Source organism: Eumetopias jubatus, unplaced genomic scaffold (genome assembly GCF_037043125.1).
Source record: "Eumetopias jubatus isolate StellerSeaLion01/CBP00866 unplaced genomic scaffold, mEumJub1_p1.0 scaffold_5, whole genome shotgun sequence".
Classification (NCBI taxonomy): domain Eukaryota; kingdom Metazoa; phylum Chordata; class Mammalia; order Carnivora; family Otariidae; genus Eumetopias; species Eumetopias jubatus.
The window spans coordinates 124005146-124022655 of NW_028274811.1; the positions used below are offsets into that span (position 1 = coordinate 124005146).

Sequence of the window (17510 nt, forward strand, 5' to 3'; positions counted from 1 at the left end):
AAGCTTTTCACACTGATTGCAATTTCTGATTTAGAGCTCAGAAAGCTCTCTCTAAAGATATCCTGCAGCACTCACTGGAATGGGATTAGGCTCTGAGACGTTTACAGATGAATGCGGGGATTTATTCTGCGGCCAAACATTCAATACCACAACAAGCTGTGAAAGCTTTCATTCTGGAAGAGCAAACAGCAGCCTAAGATGAAGCTTCAAGGTTCCTTCCCAGCAGGGCTCTGGGCGGGCTAAGTCTACACTTCTACCATCTCAGGAGGTGGATCACAGACATGAAAGGGATGTAGGGTTCCACAAAAAGAGCACTGGGCTGGAAGTCAGGAGACTTCTGATCTTGATTCTGTCCCCAACCTGTCATTTTACCTTGGCAAAGCAACTTAAGCAAGTGAGCCTCAATTGCTTTCTTTGTAAAAGGGAAAACGTGGTGTGGGGGGAAGAAAACAAACAGGCATTAAATGCCTATGATGTAGAAACACTTTGTAAAGACTGTAGCCAACAATTCTGCAACGAGGGCTATAGCAGCTTGCTATTACAGATGAGGACATGGAGGTTCTGAGGTAAAATCATTTGACCAGAGTTGGATATTCTGGAAGAGATAATAGAGGCAGAGATCCTAGCATGGGGGCTGGAAACGAGGGCAGCTCCCCATTCCACCATGTTCCAAATAGAACACCAAGATGTCCAAGAACTCTAAATTCAAAGTTAGCTTTCCAGAACACCGTAAAGTTATATTTGTCAAGATAAACAGATTTTTTTAAAAATTAACAGTTTGTTAGAATGGTATATAATTTTTAAATGTCAATACATAAAAATCTGGGACCTGAGCCCTCAAGTGTTAGAGACTGTTCTGAATGCTAAAGTGCATTTTTCTCGGTGAAGAAGTATAATTATTAAATGTAGGTACATAACACCCATATATACCGTAACATTCTTGTAGGTTTTAACATCTACAAAGCTCTTTCTCCTATGTGATTGCAGCTGATCCTCCTGACCACACGCTCTAAGGCTGGAAGGTTTTCACCCATATATTGCAGATAAGGACTGGCAGTCAATGCCTGTGGGGCCCACGTCACCCCCCTTCATCCCACTTTTGGTTTCAGCAGCAGCTGCTATGTGGAAAGTTTCACGTGAGCTCAGATTGGCCTCGTAGAGCCGCATCCGACCTCAGTCACATGCTGTGCTCACAATCATACCTCCTTCTAGCCCCGGGGATCTGTCCTTAATCTACATGCCAGCAGAGCCTAGAAGTGTGGGAAGTTACACCCCTGAAGGAAACTCTCAATCAGCTGAGGAAAACAGGAGCCAGTGGGTAATGATTCCTGTCCTTTGGATAGGAAAATTTGAGAGGAATTCTGCATACTTCAGGGAGAGCTCAGTGAAGTCAAGCCCCCGTAGAAGACCCTGGTGCCTGTAGAAGTGACTTTGGAGACACAGTTATACATCCTCCTTCCCCGGTCTCCCTCTCCCCACCTTCTCATTCCTGCTTCCAAATCAAATAACCGACTTGCACTCAAGCCCTTGTATCAGGCCAGCCTGTGGCGGGACCCCAAACTCTGAGAGGCACTGAGGTTTCAGGACAGGAAGTGACTCGCACAGGGCCCAGGGCCAGCAGGTGGTGGCGGCAGAGTTTTCTTCCAGTTCTTCTGGTTCTAAACTCAATGAATCCCTTTCATCGTCCACAATCAGTGGTGCACACAGGTTAAGAAACTGCAATTTCTAACTTTTGCCAATATGCCAGGCTTAAAGCCAGTTTTCAAAATACATGTTTTAGCACAAAATTAAAAATAAATGATAACCATCATCTTTGCTGGGGGTTACACAGATAGTCTGCTGGGCTACCATGATAAATTTTGCATTTCCCCAAATTGCAAAGTATTACATTTTGCTTTGCTGGTGCTAGACAAGTACATTAGAAATGTCAAGTTTCACATGGAGTTTTAGGGATGAGCAAGCTGAAGTTTTAGGACTTGCAGTGTTTCATGTTTAACTACTACTGGAAGCAGGATAAGAATCTTTTCTATCCCAGGCACACTCCAGCTTTGCCTACCAAATTTGTTCAGTGGCGGGTTTGTAGATTACCTCAATGATGAGCATCGGTCTGGAGCTTTGCAGTGAGCATCTTTATTCCCCCTCATTTTCCCAGCATCTGTTCTTCCCTTTTTCTTTAATAGCACCACAATTTTCTTTGGATGAACCAACCCTTCTGAACTCCCTCAATCCATGTACTTCAGGGGTAAATAAACCACCAGGCCTTAGTTCCAGAGCTCAGAATATGAACAAATGCCTGATCAATTAGTGTAGCCTCTTTCCTGACCACAGTGATTGGCTCAGAGATGAGGAACCCAAGCCTGGCCATTAGAGTGGACAATGAGACTCCAATGGGTCCACTGAGAAATATCCACTCTTTTCCAGTGGGGAGTTACACTAGTAGATGGCAAGTCTTCGGCGGCCATCTTGCCACCACACCAGAAAAGCCTGCTTGAAAATGTAGCCAATAAAGGGGAAAGCAGAGCACAGAGATGGATAGAGACAAATGGCTGCTTTGGCACAGATGAGCTCTTCCCTGAACCTAGATTTGCCTGGGACTTGAGAGTCCCAGGAGCCACTACATTACTGCCTCATCTTCCAGCCTTCTGCCACCTGCAAGTCAACAAGTCCTGCCTGAAATGAGCCCTGTCCTCAAGCATTAAAGGGACTCAGTGTAGCACTTCTCTGAAGAAACACGTATCTATTTTTGACCACGGAGGAGGAGGCAAGGAAGTCAAGACACAGAGCAGGGCTAATCAAAATCCTGGCAGAATCATTTGGTCCCAGCTTCAGAGAGCCTAAGGAATGGGGTGCTGAACTAGTGTCTTTATGAATCCATGAAGCAGCAGGCCTTAGACAAATGCCACCATCTTTAATGGAGGGAACGCTAACTCCACAGACGTCGCGTGCATCAGCCTGGTGCTCCGGTTCTCATTCCAACTGCAGCTGGAGTTCAGAGGAGAGGCCTTAGATTGGGAACTCCTTTTGCTTGGTGTGTGCATGTATGTGTGTGAATGTGTGTGGGGCGGATGTGTGCATTGTTTTTGTTTTGTTTTGTTTGTGTATTTTTGCTTATAATTACGTAGTAGCATTGAGAATCCATGTTTTCCTATCTGTAAGCTTTTGTCAGAATTCCTCATCCCTCTTCTACCCTCTGATAAGCTGAATAATGAGAACTGGAGAGGTAGAGAGAGAAAAAAAGCAGAAACAAAATCAAGACACCTGCCCCACAGCAATAAGGATGTGGAGGAAACAATGACTTATATTTGTTTCCCCCCCCCGGCTCAAGAAAAATCACCATCAAATATTTACTTCAAGTATAATGTTCCAAAGACAGGGAGACAAGTTTCAAGCTTGAAATGTGGGCAGGGTTGTTGGCAATGATGCCTCGGGAGTTTTCAGAGCCTGGGACAGTCCTGATGGTAGAGGAAATGAGGAAGAGGTAAGGTGAGTGTCTACCAGATGAAGTTTACCAGATGACCCGGCTCCGAAGAGGTGTGGAGACAGGTGCTGGCCCAGGGACAGAGTACAGATATAGGTCTTTAAGCCTTTGTCATCTATTAAACACACATTCCGAGGAGATGACACTCCATGCAGTATTCTGTCATGCTTGGAATACCTGAGGTTGATACATATGGCTTTTGAGTGTGACACACAAACTTACCTGATGAATTCTACAGAATAGTACTGAATGGGGGAGCTTCCTTCACTCTTTCCAGGTTTCCAAGACAGGGCCACCTCAGAATCAGAGACCACAGTGACGTGCGGCTGCTGGGGCGCTGTGGGAGGCAGGCAGGAATCTAGGCGGGACAGCAAACACCTAGAGTTGGCTGTGGTCTTGTTGCTGGGGATGTTTAATATATAAAAAGCACATGTGCTGCCTACAGCTAAAAACATCTCTATTCAGAATAGCCTCCAAATCCAAGCCAAACAAACACAAAAAATAATCACAACTGGATTTGCCATGTAAGGTTTGAGATAATGAGAGCTGGTCTTCCCTCCTTCCCTCAATGCCCTGGCTGAAACTCTAACTAAATTAAGACATCATTGGCCCTGGGACACACAATGGTGTATACCCTTTAAAACCCTCAACTACACTCCCACCTCCTAGTAACCTTTCGTCTGTTTGCATGTTAGAATTGACACCTGCGAGGAAAATGAAATGCATAGCATTACTGTCACTCATGTTCCAATTCTTGTGTGTGTGTGTGTGTGTGTTTGCGCTTGTGCGTATGCGTGTGTGTGTGTGTGTGTGTGTGTTGCCCCACCCATCAGAATGCATACCAATGGTAGGATGTTTGGGATATGCCCTCATGCCCTCATGTGTAAAGATGTAAGAGTCACCCACGATCCTATCACCCCAAGGAAACTGCTGCTACTATTTTCATATCACATCTCCCAGCCTTTATTTATACTATTGCTTATGCCAGAAACATTTTTCTTGCTCTCTCTCTCCTAGAGGAATCCTATGTAGTTTTCAAACTTTGGGCCAAAAATACTGATCTTTCTAAAACCTTCCCTGAGCCTTGGGATGGAGGAGTGCTCCCTTCTGAGTGCTCCAGAGCCTGCTGCACAGACCTCAGATGCCCTGGAGCTGCTCACTTACTATTTGCTTCTCCCTCCACAACGAGCTTGTGAGCAATGATGATGGAGCCACCTTTGTCCCCCAGTGTCCATCACAGTGTCACCTCAATGAGCCTTTGTTGGGTTCCCTTTGCCTATAAAATATCCTCTCCCACTCCCCTTCCTCCCCTTCCTGATTCCCACTTACTGGTCAGACCTTCACTTAGTAGTCATCTGCCCAGGGAATTCTTACCTCACCCCTACATGGGATCTCCCTTTACATGTTCTTACAGCACTAGATAGCATTTACCACAATCCATGACTACACCTTAACTAGGTAATATCTTGACCCACCCCACTAAGTTCTGAGAGGACAAAAGCTGTGCCTGTTTTGGTTCACCACCAGAGCCTTGCATGGTGCCTGGCACATAGTATGTCCTCACTCATATATACTGAATGAAGGGATGAATGAATAGCACCCATTGCTTTCCTACTCTTAATGAACTGAACCCATCTTACCTTGAGGCAAAGTGGTAACATGCCGAGGAGAGCTAAGCCGCCCTTTGCCAGTCTGGCTGTAAGCTGCTATGCTCACTTGATATTCAGTGCCTGGTTTCAAATCTCCGATCACTTCCTCCTGTCAATGACCAAACAGGAATTGTGTCAATGACCAGAAGTTCTTTTCGAGCAAACCAGACAATTTCCAGAAGGGTTGCACCTCGAGGCCCCTGTGAAACCGCTGGGGACAGAGATTATTTTGCTTTCTCTAGGATTGGCCAAGTTTTAAAATTTGCAAAGAGGAAAACACCATCACATATTTCCCACAACTAGAGAATTACCCTTTATTGGCATCTATACACTGTTCTAGAACTGAGACTCAGTCACCCTATCAGATTTTGCTTTTAACATTTGAGTTCCTTGATCAGAGTACTGGACTGCTAAAATTTAGGTAATAATCTTTTCCAGGGCTGGAATCCACCAGTTTTTTCTCTCCATTTGTATGTCACAGATGCTCAGAGACTAGCCACAACAGCAAACTGAGGTCTTGAGTTGTACCAATAGAGTAGGGACTCAAACTTTGGTTCTCAAATTTTAAACTGCATCAGAATCACCAGGAGGGCTTCTTGAATTGCTGGGCCTGCCTCCCTGGGTTGCTGATTCAGTACATTTGGGAAGGGGCCCGAGAATTTGCATTTCTAAGAAGTTTCCAAGTGTTGCTGCTGGTCTAGCGACCCCACATTGATGAAGAATGTATATGAGCTTCACCCGCACAGGGTCCCTGACCAGAAGGCCCCAGCTGTAGAAGACTTGCTCCACTTCAGGCTTTGTTAAAAGCAATATGCCCCTGGGGCTATACAGTGCTAACTAGTAAGTGGGAATCTGGGTTCCACTGGTTCCAGCACACTACAGTGGAAAGGACACAGGCTTTGGAATCAATTAGTCATAGGCTTGAATCCTGATTCTGCCACTTATTGCTAGCTGTGGCCTTGAAATTAAACCCCCTGAGCCTCGGTTTCTTCCTCTGTAAAATGGAGATGATATAGAACTATCTTGCATAGCTGTAATATTTGGGATAATGTGCGTAAAGTAGTTGGGACTGGGGATACCCTCAAGAAATGGGCTGTCGTGATTACTGTCTTGGGTGAGGCCCCGCCTCTTCCCTGCTTACCTAGCTTCCACCACTCCTCTGAGGCCCAAACCTTCCCCGTGACTCCTGACCACCGAGACCTGATCTTACCCTACCAATGGTTGTACCACTAATTTAGGACTTTTATATATTACAAAGTATGTATTACTACTTCTCCTATGGGACTGTAAGCCCCTTGAGAGCAGGGATCCTGTCTTGTACTTCTTCAAAACCTTCTCTGCAGATGATCAAATATTCACCATTGCTAAGGAGAATTCACCCACTGATCAACAAAACTTTTTAAAAGGGCTCAACCAAGAGTTATCAAATACTTACTACAGGAGTCCTTAACCCTGAGTGCACATTAGAATCTCTAAAAAAAATAGCAGTGCCTGAACTCCACTCCAGATTACTTAAATCAGAATCCGTGGAAGGCAGGGCCCCAGGTGTCAGTGTAAAGCTCTGGGCTGAGGCTAATGGGCAGCCAGGTGTATGAACCCTGGGGCCAGGGCTCGGCTCACCCCCTGCATTCTGCATTCCATCTGTAGCGCCCTTCAGCTTTGCGCAGTGGTGGTATCGTAGCCAATGAGGTTTATCCGAGGCGCGATTATTGCTAACTGTAGCCCGCCTTCTCCTATGACTCCATCCCCTCCCCTACCTACCCGGTCCTTATGTGAGTACTCACTGTGCTCAAGTCTCTCCCACCTCAAGAATGGTCAACTATTCCCCAGCACACATGCGCCCACCTCCTCTCCACGGGGGCAACTTTCTTAAAGGAGCTGCCTCCACTTCCTCACCTTTTTTTTTTTTTCTAAAGAGAGAGGAAAACAAACTATAAGAGACTCTTTTGTTTCTGTTTTTTTAATTTATTTGACAGAGAAAGCAGAAGCAGGGGGAGCGGCAGAGGGAGAAGTAGGCTCCCTGCTGAGCCAGGAGCCTGATGCGGGGCTTGATCCCAGGACCCTGGGATCCTGACCTGAGCTGAAGGCAGATGCTTAACCGACTGAGCCCCCCAGCTGCCCCTTCCTCACCTCTTATTCATCCCTCACCAGGCCTCTCTGCACTACAAACCTACTGAGATGTTCTTACCAAGCGAGGTCACCACACAATTTTGTAATAAATCCAATGGGGATGATTCTCCATACTTGACTTATTGTACCTTTCAATACTGTTACCTAGACTTGCTTCTGAAATTTCTTGGTTCCCTTGGAAGCCATGACTCTCCTCCTCCTTGATCTCCTTCTACTTCTCTCATTGCTCCTTCTCAATATCCTCCACCCACTCCCCATTCTCTGCTTGCCCCATAGGTGTTGGTTTTTCCCAAGGAGTCATCCCTTGTCATCTTGCCCTCTCATTCTGTCTTGCCTGGGTAAGCTCATCTACTACTTCCTTAGCTTCGAGCACCACCTTCGCTTGACCCTCCCAAATCTGCCTTTCAGCTCTGACCCACCTCTTGATGTCCAGACGTGAGTTTGCAACTGCCTCTAGAACATCTCTACCCAATAACTACCAAGCCACTAAGGTTCAACATAACCAAAGCTCAACTAATCATTTCTCTTCCTGCTACCAAAAACAAGTAAGAAATTGCTTCTCCTCTTGAATTTGCTCTCTCATTACCCACACCACAAATTCTTGACACTTTCTGTGTTCACGTCTCCTCTCTAGCCACCATTCAGCCAGTTACAAATACTGTCACCGGGACTCGTTCACATCACTTGAATCTGTTTAAGTCATCTCATCCTCACAGACTTAAGTCCAAGTCCTCATAATTATGACAGTGGGTTCTGACTCTCCCTGTCACCCATGCTGCCTACACCACCAGTGTAGACTCCACCTGCTAGAGTTATCTTCCCACACCTCAAATCTGAGCACGGCACTTCCCATTTTAAAATCCCCTTAGAATGGCATAGTTGTGTCCCCCTGTTTATCCTTCCAGCATCATCTCATGTCACCCCCTTTTCTTACATTCTACATTCCAGTCATACCTAAGAACCTGGCAGGGCTCAAATTTGTGCCATTCAATTCCTTGCCTCTGGGCCTTTGAACCTGCTGCTCCTTCTACGTGAAATGCCCTTCTCCCCACTCTTGCCTGGCTCACCCCTTCTCATCCTTCATGACTCAGTCCAGCTGAGACATTACCTCATTTCTCTGACCCCCAGCCTCCAGTCTGGTTACGCACCCCTCCTCTATGCTTCCCTGGCGTCTTTGGTGTACCTCCATCTTAGCACCACTCACCTTAGATTGTAAGTGTCTGTTTATTTGTCACCTTCTCCCCACCCACTTGAGGGCAGGAGCAAGTTCTTATTCCTCTGGCAACCTAAAGCTTAGGAGAGACAGGTAGCAAATGCTTAAGCCATGCTTTTTTTGATGAATGAATAAATGAAGGAAGGAAAGTGAATGAGTGAAAGAAAGAAATCAAATCAAGGTGTCCCATATAAGCAGATTACCTCATCAAGAACCAGCTTCTACGACTGACTCCTCCATCTTGATTAACAGCATCAGTACGCCTGTCCCAGGCCCTGGAGTTGGCAACTCCAGAGACAGGCTGACTTTCTCTTACCCACCTCCCTCCAGCCACCTCCACGTGCCTTTCAGACCGGCTTCCTTCCTCCACTTCCTCTGATTCCTTACCTGGGCCATTTCTACAGCCTCCCTGAGGGTGTCTGTCTCCAATAACCTCTCCTCTCCTCTCTGCCCCACTCCATCCTCTATGCAGCTGCACGAGGGGTCTTGGCTGAACATATGGACCTCACTCCAAGCCCCCTTCTGGTCCTAACTCCCTGCATCTGCGCATCCCAGTTCCACTATCTGTCCCCTGGTTCCATGTCAAGTTGGAGATTAAGAGACTGGAGGTAGCAGGTGGATATAAAGCTTCTCACTTCTCTCTCATCAGTCATGCCCAGGCTCTTCCCAGGAGAACAGATACACTTTCAAACCAATGCCTCACAGACTTCCGCTTTAGGATCTCTTCCCCCTGGAAGTCCTTATGCTGGATGATATATGGGAGGAGCTGTATGGTTATAGATTATTATAGGTATTAGCTCTGAGCCAATACCAAATACAGCTACTATTACCATGTATTGTGTGTTTTCTCTGTTCCAGGAACACAGAGCCTGATTTAATTCTTTCTTCAGTCCTATAAGGTAGATCTCACTCTTACTTTCATTTACAGAGGAGAAAATAGAATCCCTTAAAAGTTAATGATTTGCTCAAGAACATAAATTTATTAAGTGGCAAAATGGGGATTTGAACTCTGTTTTGTTTGACTCCAAGGCCCAAGTTCTAATTCGATAATACATGTACAAAAAATATTAAATAATATTTAAATCAATAAAAAATACTTATCATAAACACCAAAGACCAGATTATTATTTTATTTATAAACATGGAAGTTTATGTACTGAAAATTTTAAAGTTATCACTGAAAACCTGAAAAGGACTGGAAAGTGCGGGCCATTAAAAAAAAGTTATCACTGAAAGCCAAGAGACATTAGACTTGCCGAAGTTGCTTATGTAGGTTAAAAAGCAAACTCTTTATTAGATATGGAAGATTAGCACTACCTTGAGCCCAGGTGTATTCTGATACGTAGACAGGTAGAAAGTGGCCCTCCCAGAAGCCAACTATTCCCAGTCTTTTCCTGTTTTAACCAGCTAGTTAGGTGGCATAAGGGAGGGAGGGTCAAGGGCACTGGGTAGCTGGGGCCATGGAAACAGGAGCTGGACTCAATGATTTAACTATCACTTCTTCCTCTGACATCAATCCTCCCAAATGGAATCTCTCCTATATTGTGACTAGGGATAACCCTTGGATTCTTTATTAAAATACCACACAATTCCACAGATCTTTCTATTTCCATCTTTAAGTGTTTTATAATTACTTGCATCAAGCTACATAAGATACTGTATATGCTCTCCTTGAAATTAAAAAACTAAGCGTTTTGTTTTGTTGCCTGGTGGAAGTTTGAGAACAAGTCAAAATGCTTATCTCTCTTGGCTTTTATTTCCACACAAGAGAGTGAGAAACAGTGAGAGAAATTGCTTTCTTGGAGTACAGTCCAGAGTGAATTCAGCAGTCTCCATGGGGCCCTTCCCACACCTTTTTGGGGGGATGAGGGGGTAAAGCTGGATACTTTGCTGCAAAATAACCCTGCTTTGTGTTTGTCTAGCCTTTTCTAAAATGCAAAACCCCAAAAGCTGCCCCCTTTGTCTTCCCAATACCCCTAGTGGTTTTCATGTGATCAGAGAAAAGCAAGCCTAGTTAGTTCACCAAGTCCAGGAAGAAAGCTCAACCACGTAAGTAACGACAACAATGGGTCTGGTTTCCCTCATAAGACACACCATAACCTAATGTTTCCAATTGCCCAACTCTCAGACACAGCATATCAAATTTTCAGGCTAGCACCCTTTTTCAGATGTCCAACTACCGTTTCCACAACTACTGTACCAGTCCCATTCCCTCCATTCACAAAGTCTGTGACAGGGATGACGGATCATCTCCTCATATCCATTCCCTCCTTTCTTATAATAGAACCCCTGTATATTAGTTGGGCCATCACCACTCAAAGACTACATTTCCCAGCATTCCTTGCATCCAGCTGCGGCCATGTGGCTGAAGTCTGTCCAATAGAATTTGAGTTAAAATGCTGAGGGCAATTTCTGGGTTATCCCTTAGTAGGAAGGGCTGTGTTCCCTTCCCTCTTTTCCTCATCTATTGGCTAGAATGTGGATGTGGCAGTGAGCCAATTTGGGCCATGGGAAGGAGGACCAGAAGAAATGGCAGAGCAAAGAGATAGAAGGATTCCAGGTCTCTGACAAACAGAAGCCACCAAAACTGGTTGTAACCAGACAGGTTATAATCCTGAAAGAAACATGAATGCACATTTTGTTAGAATCACTATTATCTTGGCATTTTGGACTGTTAGACTTTTATCTTAATGACCCAATGTACAAAAACAATCTGGATAGCTATGTACAAGGAGCCCCTAAAAAGATGGGACTGCTCTTAACTGAATACCTCTTTACAATGATAAAGCCATGTTGAATGACTCTGAACTTAAATCTCTGACCCTGATTTCAGATTCCACCTTCACCCCCTTTTTCTCCTCCTGCTGGAAACCCAGGTCATTTGTTTCCAGAAATGAAGCTAGAGGTCGTCTTGTTTGCTAATCCAAACAGGGAGCTACTATACCGTAAGGGCATCCAGTGAGCAGAGCTGAGAGAAAGCATGAAGCAGAAGAGCACTGGACCAGGAACCAGGAGACCCAGGTTCTGCTGCCAAATAGCTTTGCGATCTTGGAGATGACACTTCACTTCTCTGTGCCAAAGTTTCAACACCAAAATTCTGCAATTGCTCTATAATGACCTTGTTGATAGTTAATAACCTTGGATTCAACTTCACAGTTGACTCTACAAGTGGAGGCTGGACCTTAGTTGTGAATATCTAGCATCATTACATGGAAGGCACCAGAGAAACAGAAAAGTGCTATCTTCCAAACATCCTTCTTTCAATGGCCCTGAGGAAGGTTATGTAGGCCAGAGTGGAGGGAGGAGTTGGGGAGATTCTATTCCCTGCGTGGTCACAAAAAGCTAGAAAGTATCTTCCAGAGTTTCACAGGAGGGGCAGCATTGACTTTGGGGCTGTACAAATCTTCCTTGTATGGGTCTGTCTTGTGTACTGCAGGGAAAACATCATCCCTGAAGTTTGTCCACGAAAACATCCACATTTCTGTCCATATGCTGCAGAGGGAACAAAGGAACCCCCAGCTGGGAACCATTACTAGGTCACCCCTTCATTTTACTGTCAAAGAGAGATTCAAGGGGGTTCAGTAACCTTGCCCACCCTTGCTGTGATGACAGAGCTGGGACTCCATTCAAGTCTCATGATTCCTGCCTACATCTTCTCTCTCTAACCTTGGATAAGACCCAAGTGCAATCACTGTTCTGGGTCAACCAGATCAGTGGACTCCAAAGCAGGATGATGGTACATCATCCCCCTAGGTGAGCAAGACAATCTTCTGAGATGCCAGAAGAAAAGAACTTTCTATTTCTGTCTTATCTCCTCCTTGAAAATTCTGTGGAACTTTCTAATGTACGTAATATACTAGTAGAGTAGCATGTGTATAATTCATAAATACACACACACACACACACATATGTGTGTGTTCAAATGTTTTTTACTGATGATATGAATGATCAGAGAGCGTGGAGCCCACCAGTTTAAACACTCACTTCTATTTCCAACTCTAAAAAAATGACCAAATTGCTTTGTATTACTACTTATTTTTCCAGGTTGAAACTTGCAGGTTGTTCTTCTAAAAAGGTAAGTGCCAAATGTTAATCAAATCAGAAGCCTCCATACAGGCAGATCATCAAAGGATACAACCCGATCTTCTGTTTGGCATTCAATCCAGCAAGTTAAGCAGTTTGAGGTGACCTGGTCCTGGCTTATTAGGAAGAACTGAAATCCTTAGAGGAAGTGAGGAAAGGAGAAGGAAGGCAGGGGAGGGGAAACCACCCCCCCCCCCACCCAGCAGTGCTCACTCGTTTAAATATCTTCTCTCCTTTCCAGTCTTTTTCACCTAGTTTTGGAACAGAGCTTAAATTACTTCAACCTTTAAAAATGTTCCTCTTAACCTTACTCTGCCGTGTGAGATGAAGCAGCACAGAGGAGAATAAAAGCAACTTCTTTCTAAATGATTAAAAATTCACCTGGTATGCTCCCCAGTCCCTGCTTACACCAGAACTAAGCACTCTCCCTGGGGCCTTAATCAGTATGAGCAAGATGTGGGAAAATCAACATTTTGATGAAAAGAGACCCCCTGAATCCTGGGTTGGGGCAAGGGTTTTACTTTTCTGAAGCATACTTACAAACATCACCCGATGATCAGACTGTTTCTGCAGAGGAGAAAAAACAAAACAAAACAACATGAAAGGAAAGGAAAACCTACAGGTTGCAAATAAACCCATAGAGTAGCCCCGCTTCTACAGAGAGCCACGGGCAGCAAACACACAGCTTCCATCTGAATTCTGTTGACCGCTCGCTCAGTTCTTGTTCAGCCAGCTGTGGGGCTGAGGGCTCCACGGCCATGACCCCATTTAGTGATCACAGTGTCCTTATGCTATAGGCTGATACGACACAGCCTAGAGGTTCCCAAACTTTCTCTGCTCATGGCAACTTTGCTGTCTCGGGAATATTTCTACAGCACCTCTAAGGCCAAAGAAATGCCTGAGTAAGCGTTCTGTTTATCCACAGTTATACCCAAACAACCTGGTGGTGGTAGTTCACACAGATGTCGCTCTTTCTCTTGAAAAGCTGCAACCTTCCGCAGCGCCCCTGTGAGTTTGCTGCACAGCCCCAGAGCACCCTGGCACACAGTTTGGAAACCCCAGATATGCTACCTATGATATAGATACTATTTGGATCCCTGTTCTGTCCACAAGGGAACTGAGGTCCAGTAAGGTTAGCTTGTTGTAATACAGCACGCTGAATGCAAGTCCAGAACCCACTCTGTTTGCCAGACCCCTCCCCTCTTCCTGACTCACGCATGATCTCCTCTCTCCATTCTGGATATTCTGCACCTCCCCCCACCTCCCCCCCGGAACACACGAGCACACGGGCACGCACACACACATGCATGCTTGTCCTGTTGGTTCACACCATTCCTTTTGATTTCAGTGCTCCTCCCTCCCCTCTGCCTTTCCAAAAACTGCCCCTGCTTCAATTCTCAGCCCCTAGTTGGACCACTTGTGCAACTTCAGTCTGTTAAGCAGCATGTTAATGACATCTGATCTTACATTGCTTTCCAATTGTTTATCAGTGAGAATGGGAATTTCCCAGTAAGACTGAAAGCTGCCTGAGAATAGGGACGCTGTGTTATCCTATGCTGGGCGTATAGCAGCAACTACGAAAGTTTGTTGAAACTGAGCAAGGTATAATTTGATAGCGTACTCTAATGCCTGGATTAATTAACAGACAGAATATATTTAACATAAAGGCAAAGATCATCAGGAATGATCACTAACATCTATCTGGCTTCTTTATGTTTTAAAAAACCAAAGGCTTTTACATACGCCATTTTATTTGGAACTCACCACAGTGTAATTATTATACCCCTCTCATGGGAGAAAGGTAAGGCTTAGCCAGATGAGGTGACTCTGGCCAATGTTACCCAACCTGTAAGTGCAGGAAGGATGTCTGGAAGCCCAGGGTGTCTATTTCCCTCCTGGCCCAGTGCTTCACCTTTGCATTGCAGTGCCCTCCGCAGAGATGCCAGTGTTCAGGGCAGGCTCTCAATTCCAGAGGCACTGCCCAGACTCCAAGACACCTGTCACTAGCACTGTGCCCTCGCTGCCTGGACCGTGCTGCAGGCTGGTGGCCAAAGACACTGCTGGCTCCTTGGTGGGGTCCAGGTGCTTGTTGAAAGTTCCAGTGCTGAGGTGACATGGAACCTCAACTAGTGGCTTCCCAGGTGGCCTAAGCCAATCTCCCCTTTAAGGATAAAGTAAACCATAGAGGTTGGGGCTGAGGACTTCTGGGACAAATGAGGGCAGCTGGTACAAAAGTCTGAGATTAAAAGCATTTCATGCTTTAAAAAAAAAAAAAAAAAAACAAGGCGGGAGAAACAGCTGTAAGGTGGCCATTTTCTCACAGGATGCATGGAGTGGGTTGAGTCCAGGATGGAAGTGCTTACCCAGAACCCTTTCTGCATGCACCTGCCATCCTGGAGATGCAGAGGCCAGGCGTGGGATGAGGGCATGTGCATGAAAGATGTGTGTAAATTCCAGAGGACTATACACACATGATTATTGTGTGTGCACACACATGCACGCGTGCAATTAGAAATCCTTCTCAATATCGCTGCAATGCCAACCAGAGGTGTGCTTTGAGGGGGCTGCCTCGATGGAGCTACTCACTGGGGCCGCAGAGTCCTGGCTGAGTGGCACAGGATGTGACCGCTCCTGCAGGGATTTATCCACACCAACCTCGGAGTAAAAGACCTGGAAAAGAGGCAGGCATCCACGGTGAGAGCAGTGCCAGTACTTCTCTAGCAAATCAAGGGCCTGGGTTTCGAGCTCCACTCACAACCGCAGTGGGTTCCGAGGTGCGCTGCCTCGCCTCCCTGACCACGGTTCTACAACAAATATCAGCTTCCCCCACCCCCCGCCCACCCGGCTGGGCTCGCACACTCATGAGCCTGCAGGGGCCAGGAGGGAGCTGGGTGTCATTGAAGTGGGAGGGAGGGGGCTGGACTCAGGCCCTGCTATTCTCCCCCAAACCATGACTTTCTCAGGTAATCTTCCATCATCCCACTTTTGATGTAACACGAGTTCAGAAACACATTTCTCTGCCTTAAGAAGACAATAGGAGGAGGGCCTATGTTTGGTGAAAGGGAGGTAGGAGGGAGCTACAGATCCGGGTGTTATAGGGAGCAGGGGGGTTCTGTCCCATCTAAAGTGGGCAGCCCAGCTCCAGTGGGCTTGGTGCCCCGTAGGAATATGGGCCCAGGGTGACCACCTCTCTGGATATTCCCAGAGCTTTCAGAACTCCAAATATTTATCTGAAATCTCCAAACTCCTAAAAGTTGACTCATTTTTAAAAGTCCTGTCCAAACAAAACATGTTGGTGAAATGAAATCAGTCCAATCTATAACTTCTGATAGGTAGGAATGCATTCTCTGTTCCCTGTCCCACTTTGCCTATCCATGTCTTTACTTTAATTCAGATTTTACAGTATTTTGTACTTGTTGACAACATTCCCCAGTGACTCCTTATTACTTCCCACGTTTCTGCTTTAACCTCCAAACTTGACTGTCTGCAGCTGGATAGCAGGAACCATATCTTCTACTTGGTTTATATTTTCCCATCCCTGAGCAGAGTAAGGACTCCATAGACCCTAACTGACTTTCAGGCGCTTACAAATACCCTTAAAAAGGAAACATTTGCTCTGGTTTCATGTAAAGAGTCTGGGGCAGTGATTACTAGGGGAGGGTTGGTATAAGGAAGCCCTATATGGGAGGAGAAAGGGTAGGCAGGGCATATAGTTACCCCAATAACACTCATGACAGAAATCCCTGTGCCCAGGTACTCACAGTATAGCCAATGATGGGGCTCCTAGGATGCCTTGGCATTCTCCACTGGATGCTGAAAGCTGTGCAGTTCAACGGAAAGAGCATGATATCGAGAGGAGGCTCCACCTTGCCTGCCCCAAAGCAAAAGAGACTGTGTCAGAGGGTCCGTGCATGCACCTTGTGTGTACTTACCGATGGACAGCTTACTACAGGATGATGCCGCAGGACAGAAATCAGACACCTCCCCGGCATGCCACACCTGTATCAGCTGACTTCACCAGAACTCTGTTCTCCCCCCTCCCAACCTGGCAATGGTATGTCCCTCAGTCCCTTCTGAAACTTCTAACACCTCGGGGGCCAGCAAAGGGATGCCAAGCACTTCTGACTTGACTCTAGGAGCCTGGAATGTATTAAAGGAAGATGATGAATTTTTTTTCTTTTTACTTAGTAACATACATATGTTTTATAGGTATGTTACACAGCTATGTCTGTTTACATAATTCACTTATTACAGAACATCTCAAAAATATAGTTAAGTGTAAAATGGGGTTAGAAAACTTCAAATGTTTTACTGTATCCTATCTTAAATAATCGTATGGTTATGAATAATAAATTTTATGTTTATAAATATAACATATGCAGATTGCCAAAATTTAGAAATGAGTCCTGTCAACATTTGAATACACTACCTCCTTTTGGTTAATGCAACTTTTTGTAAGACATCTATATGTAAATATAGGTATGGATATATAGCTAAATACACATACCATATGTACATATATATTTATATATGTATATATAATTTTTATTTTTCTTTATTGTGCTCATTATATAGAATAAATATGTATACATATATAGTCATAATTTTAAACCTTATTTTCACTCTGTACATATAGTGACAGTATATATTTATCAATCAGATTAATTATTTTTAATGGCTGTTAGTTCTTCTACATACAGCAATACCCCCTTACCTGCGCAGAATACTTTCCAAGACCCCCAGTGGATGCCTGAAACCACAGATAGTACTGAACCCTATATATACTATGTTTTTTCCTATAAATATATACCTATGAGAGTTTATTAATTAGGCACAGTAAGAAGTTAACAATAACTGATAATAAAATAGAATAATTACAATAACCTACTGCAGGAAAAGTTATGTGACTGTGGTCTCTCTCAAAATACCTTATTGTACCGTACTCACCCTTCTTCTT

General features: G+C 45.0%; 1 protein-coding gene and 1 pseudogene across 3 annotated transcripts in view; one reads left to right on the plus strand and one right to left on the minus strand.

Annotated features, from left to right (window-relative positions):
• Positions 1-17510, minus strand: part of EGFLAM (EGF like, fibronectin type III and laminin G domains) — a 185071-nt gene that overhangs the window by 100186 nt on the left and 67375 nt on the right. For 2 of the 3 annotated variants that reach the window (XM_088023705.1, XM_088023704.1), the window contains exons 2-5: positions 16315-16424; positions 15140-15223; positions 5119-5236; positions 3701-3836 (exon numbers count right to left, since the gene is read on the minus strand). In XM_088023705.1, coding sequence (XP_087879831.1) covers positions 3701-3836; positions 5119-5236; positions 15140-15223; positions 16315-16424 — 448 coding nt within the window. Of the gene's footprint in view, positions 1-3700; positions 3837-5118; positions 5237-13093; positions 13121-15139; positions 15224-16314; positions 16425-17510 lie in introns of all 3 variants that reach the window. The other variant, XM_088023703.1, reaches the window with a different exon arrangement.
• Positions 6783-6848, plus strand: LOC114204907 (U4 spliceosomal RNA; annotated as a pseudogene).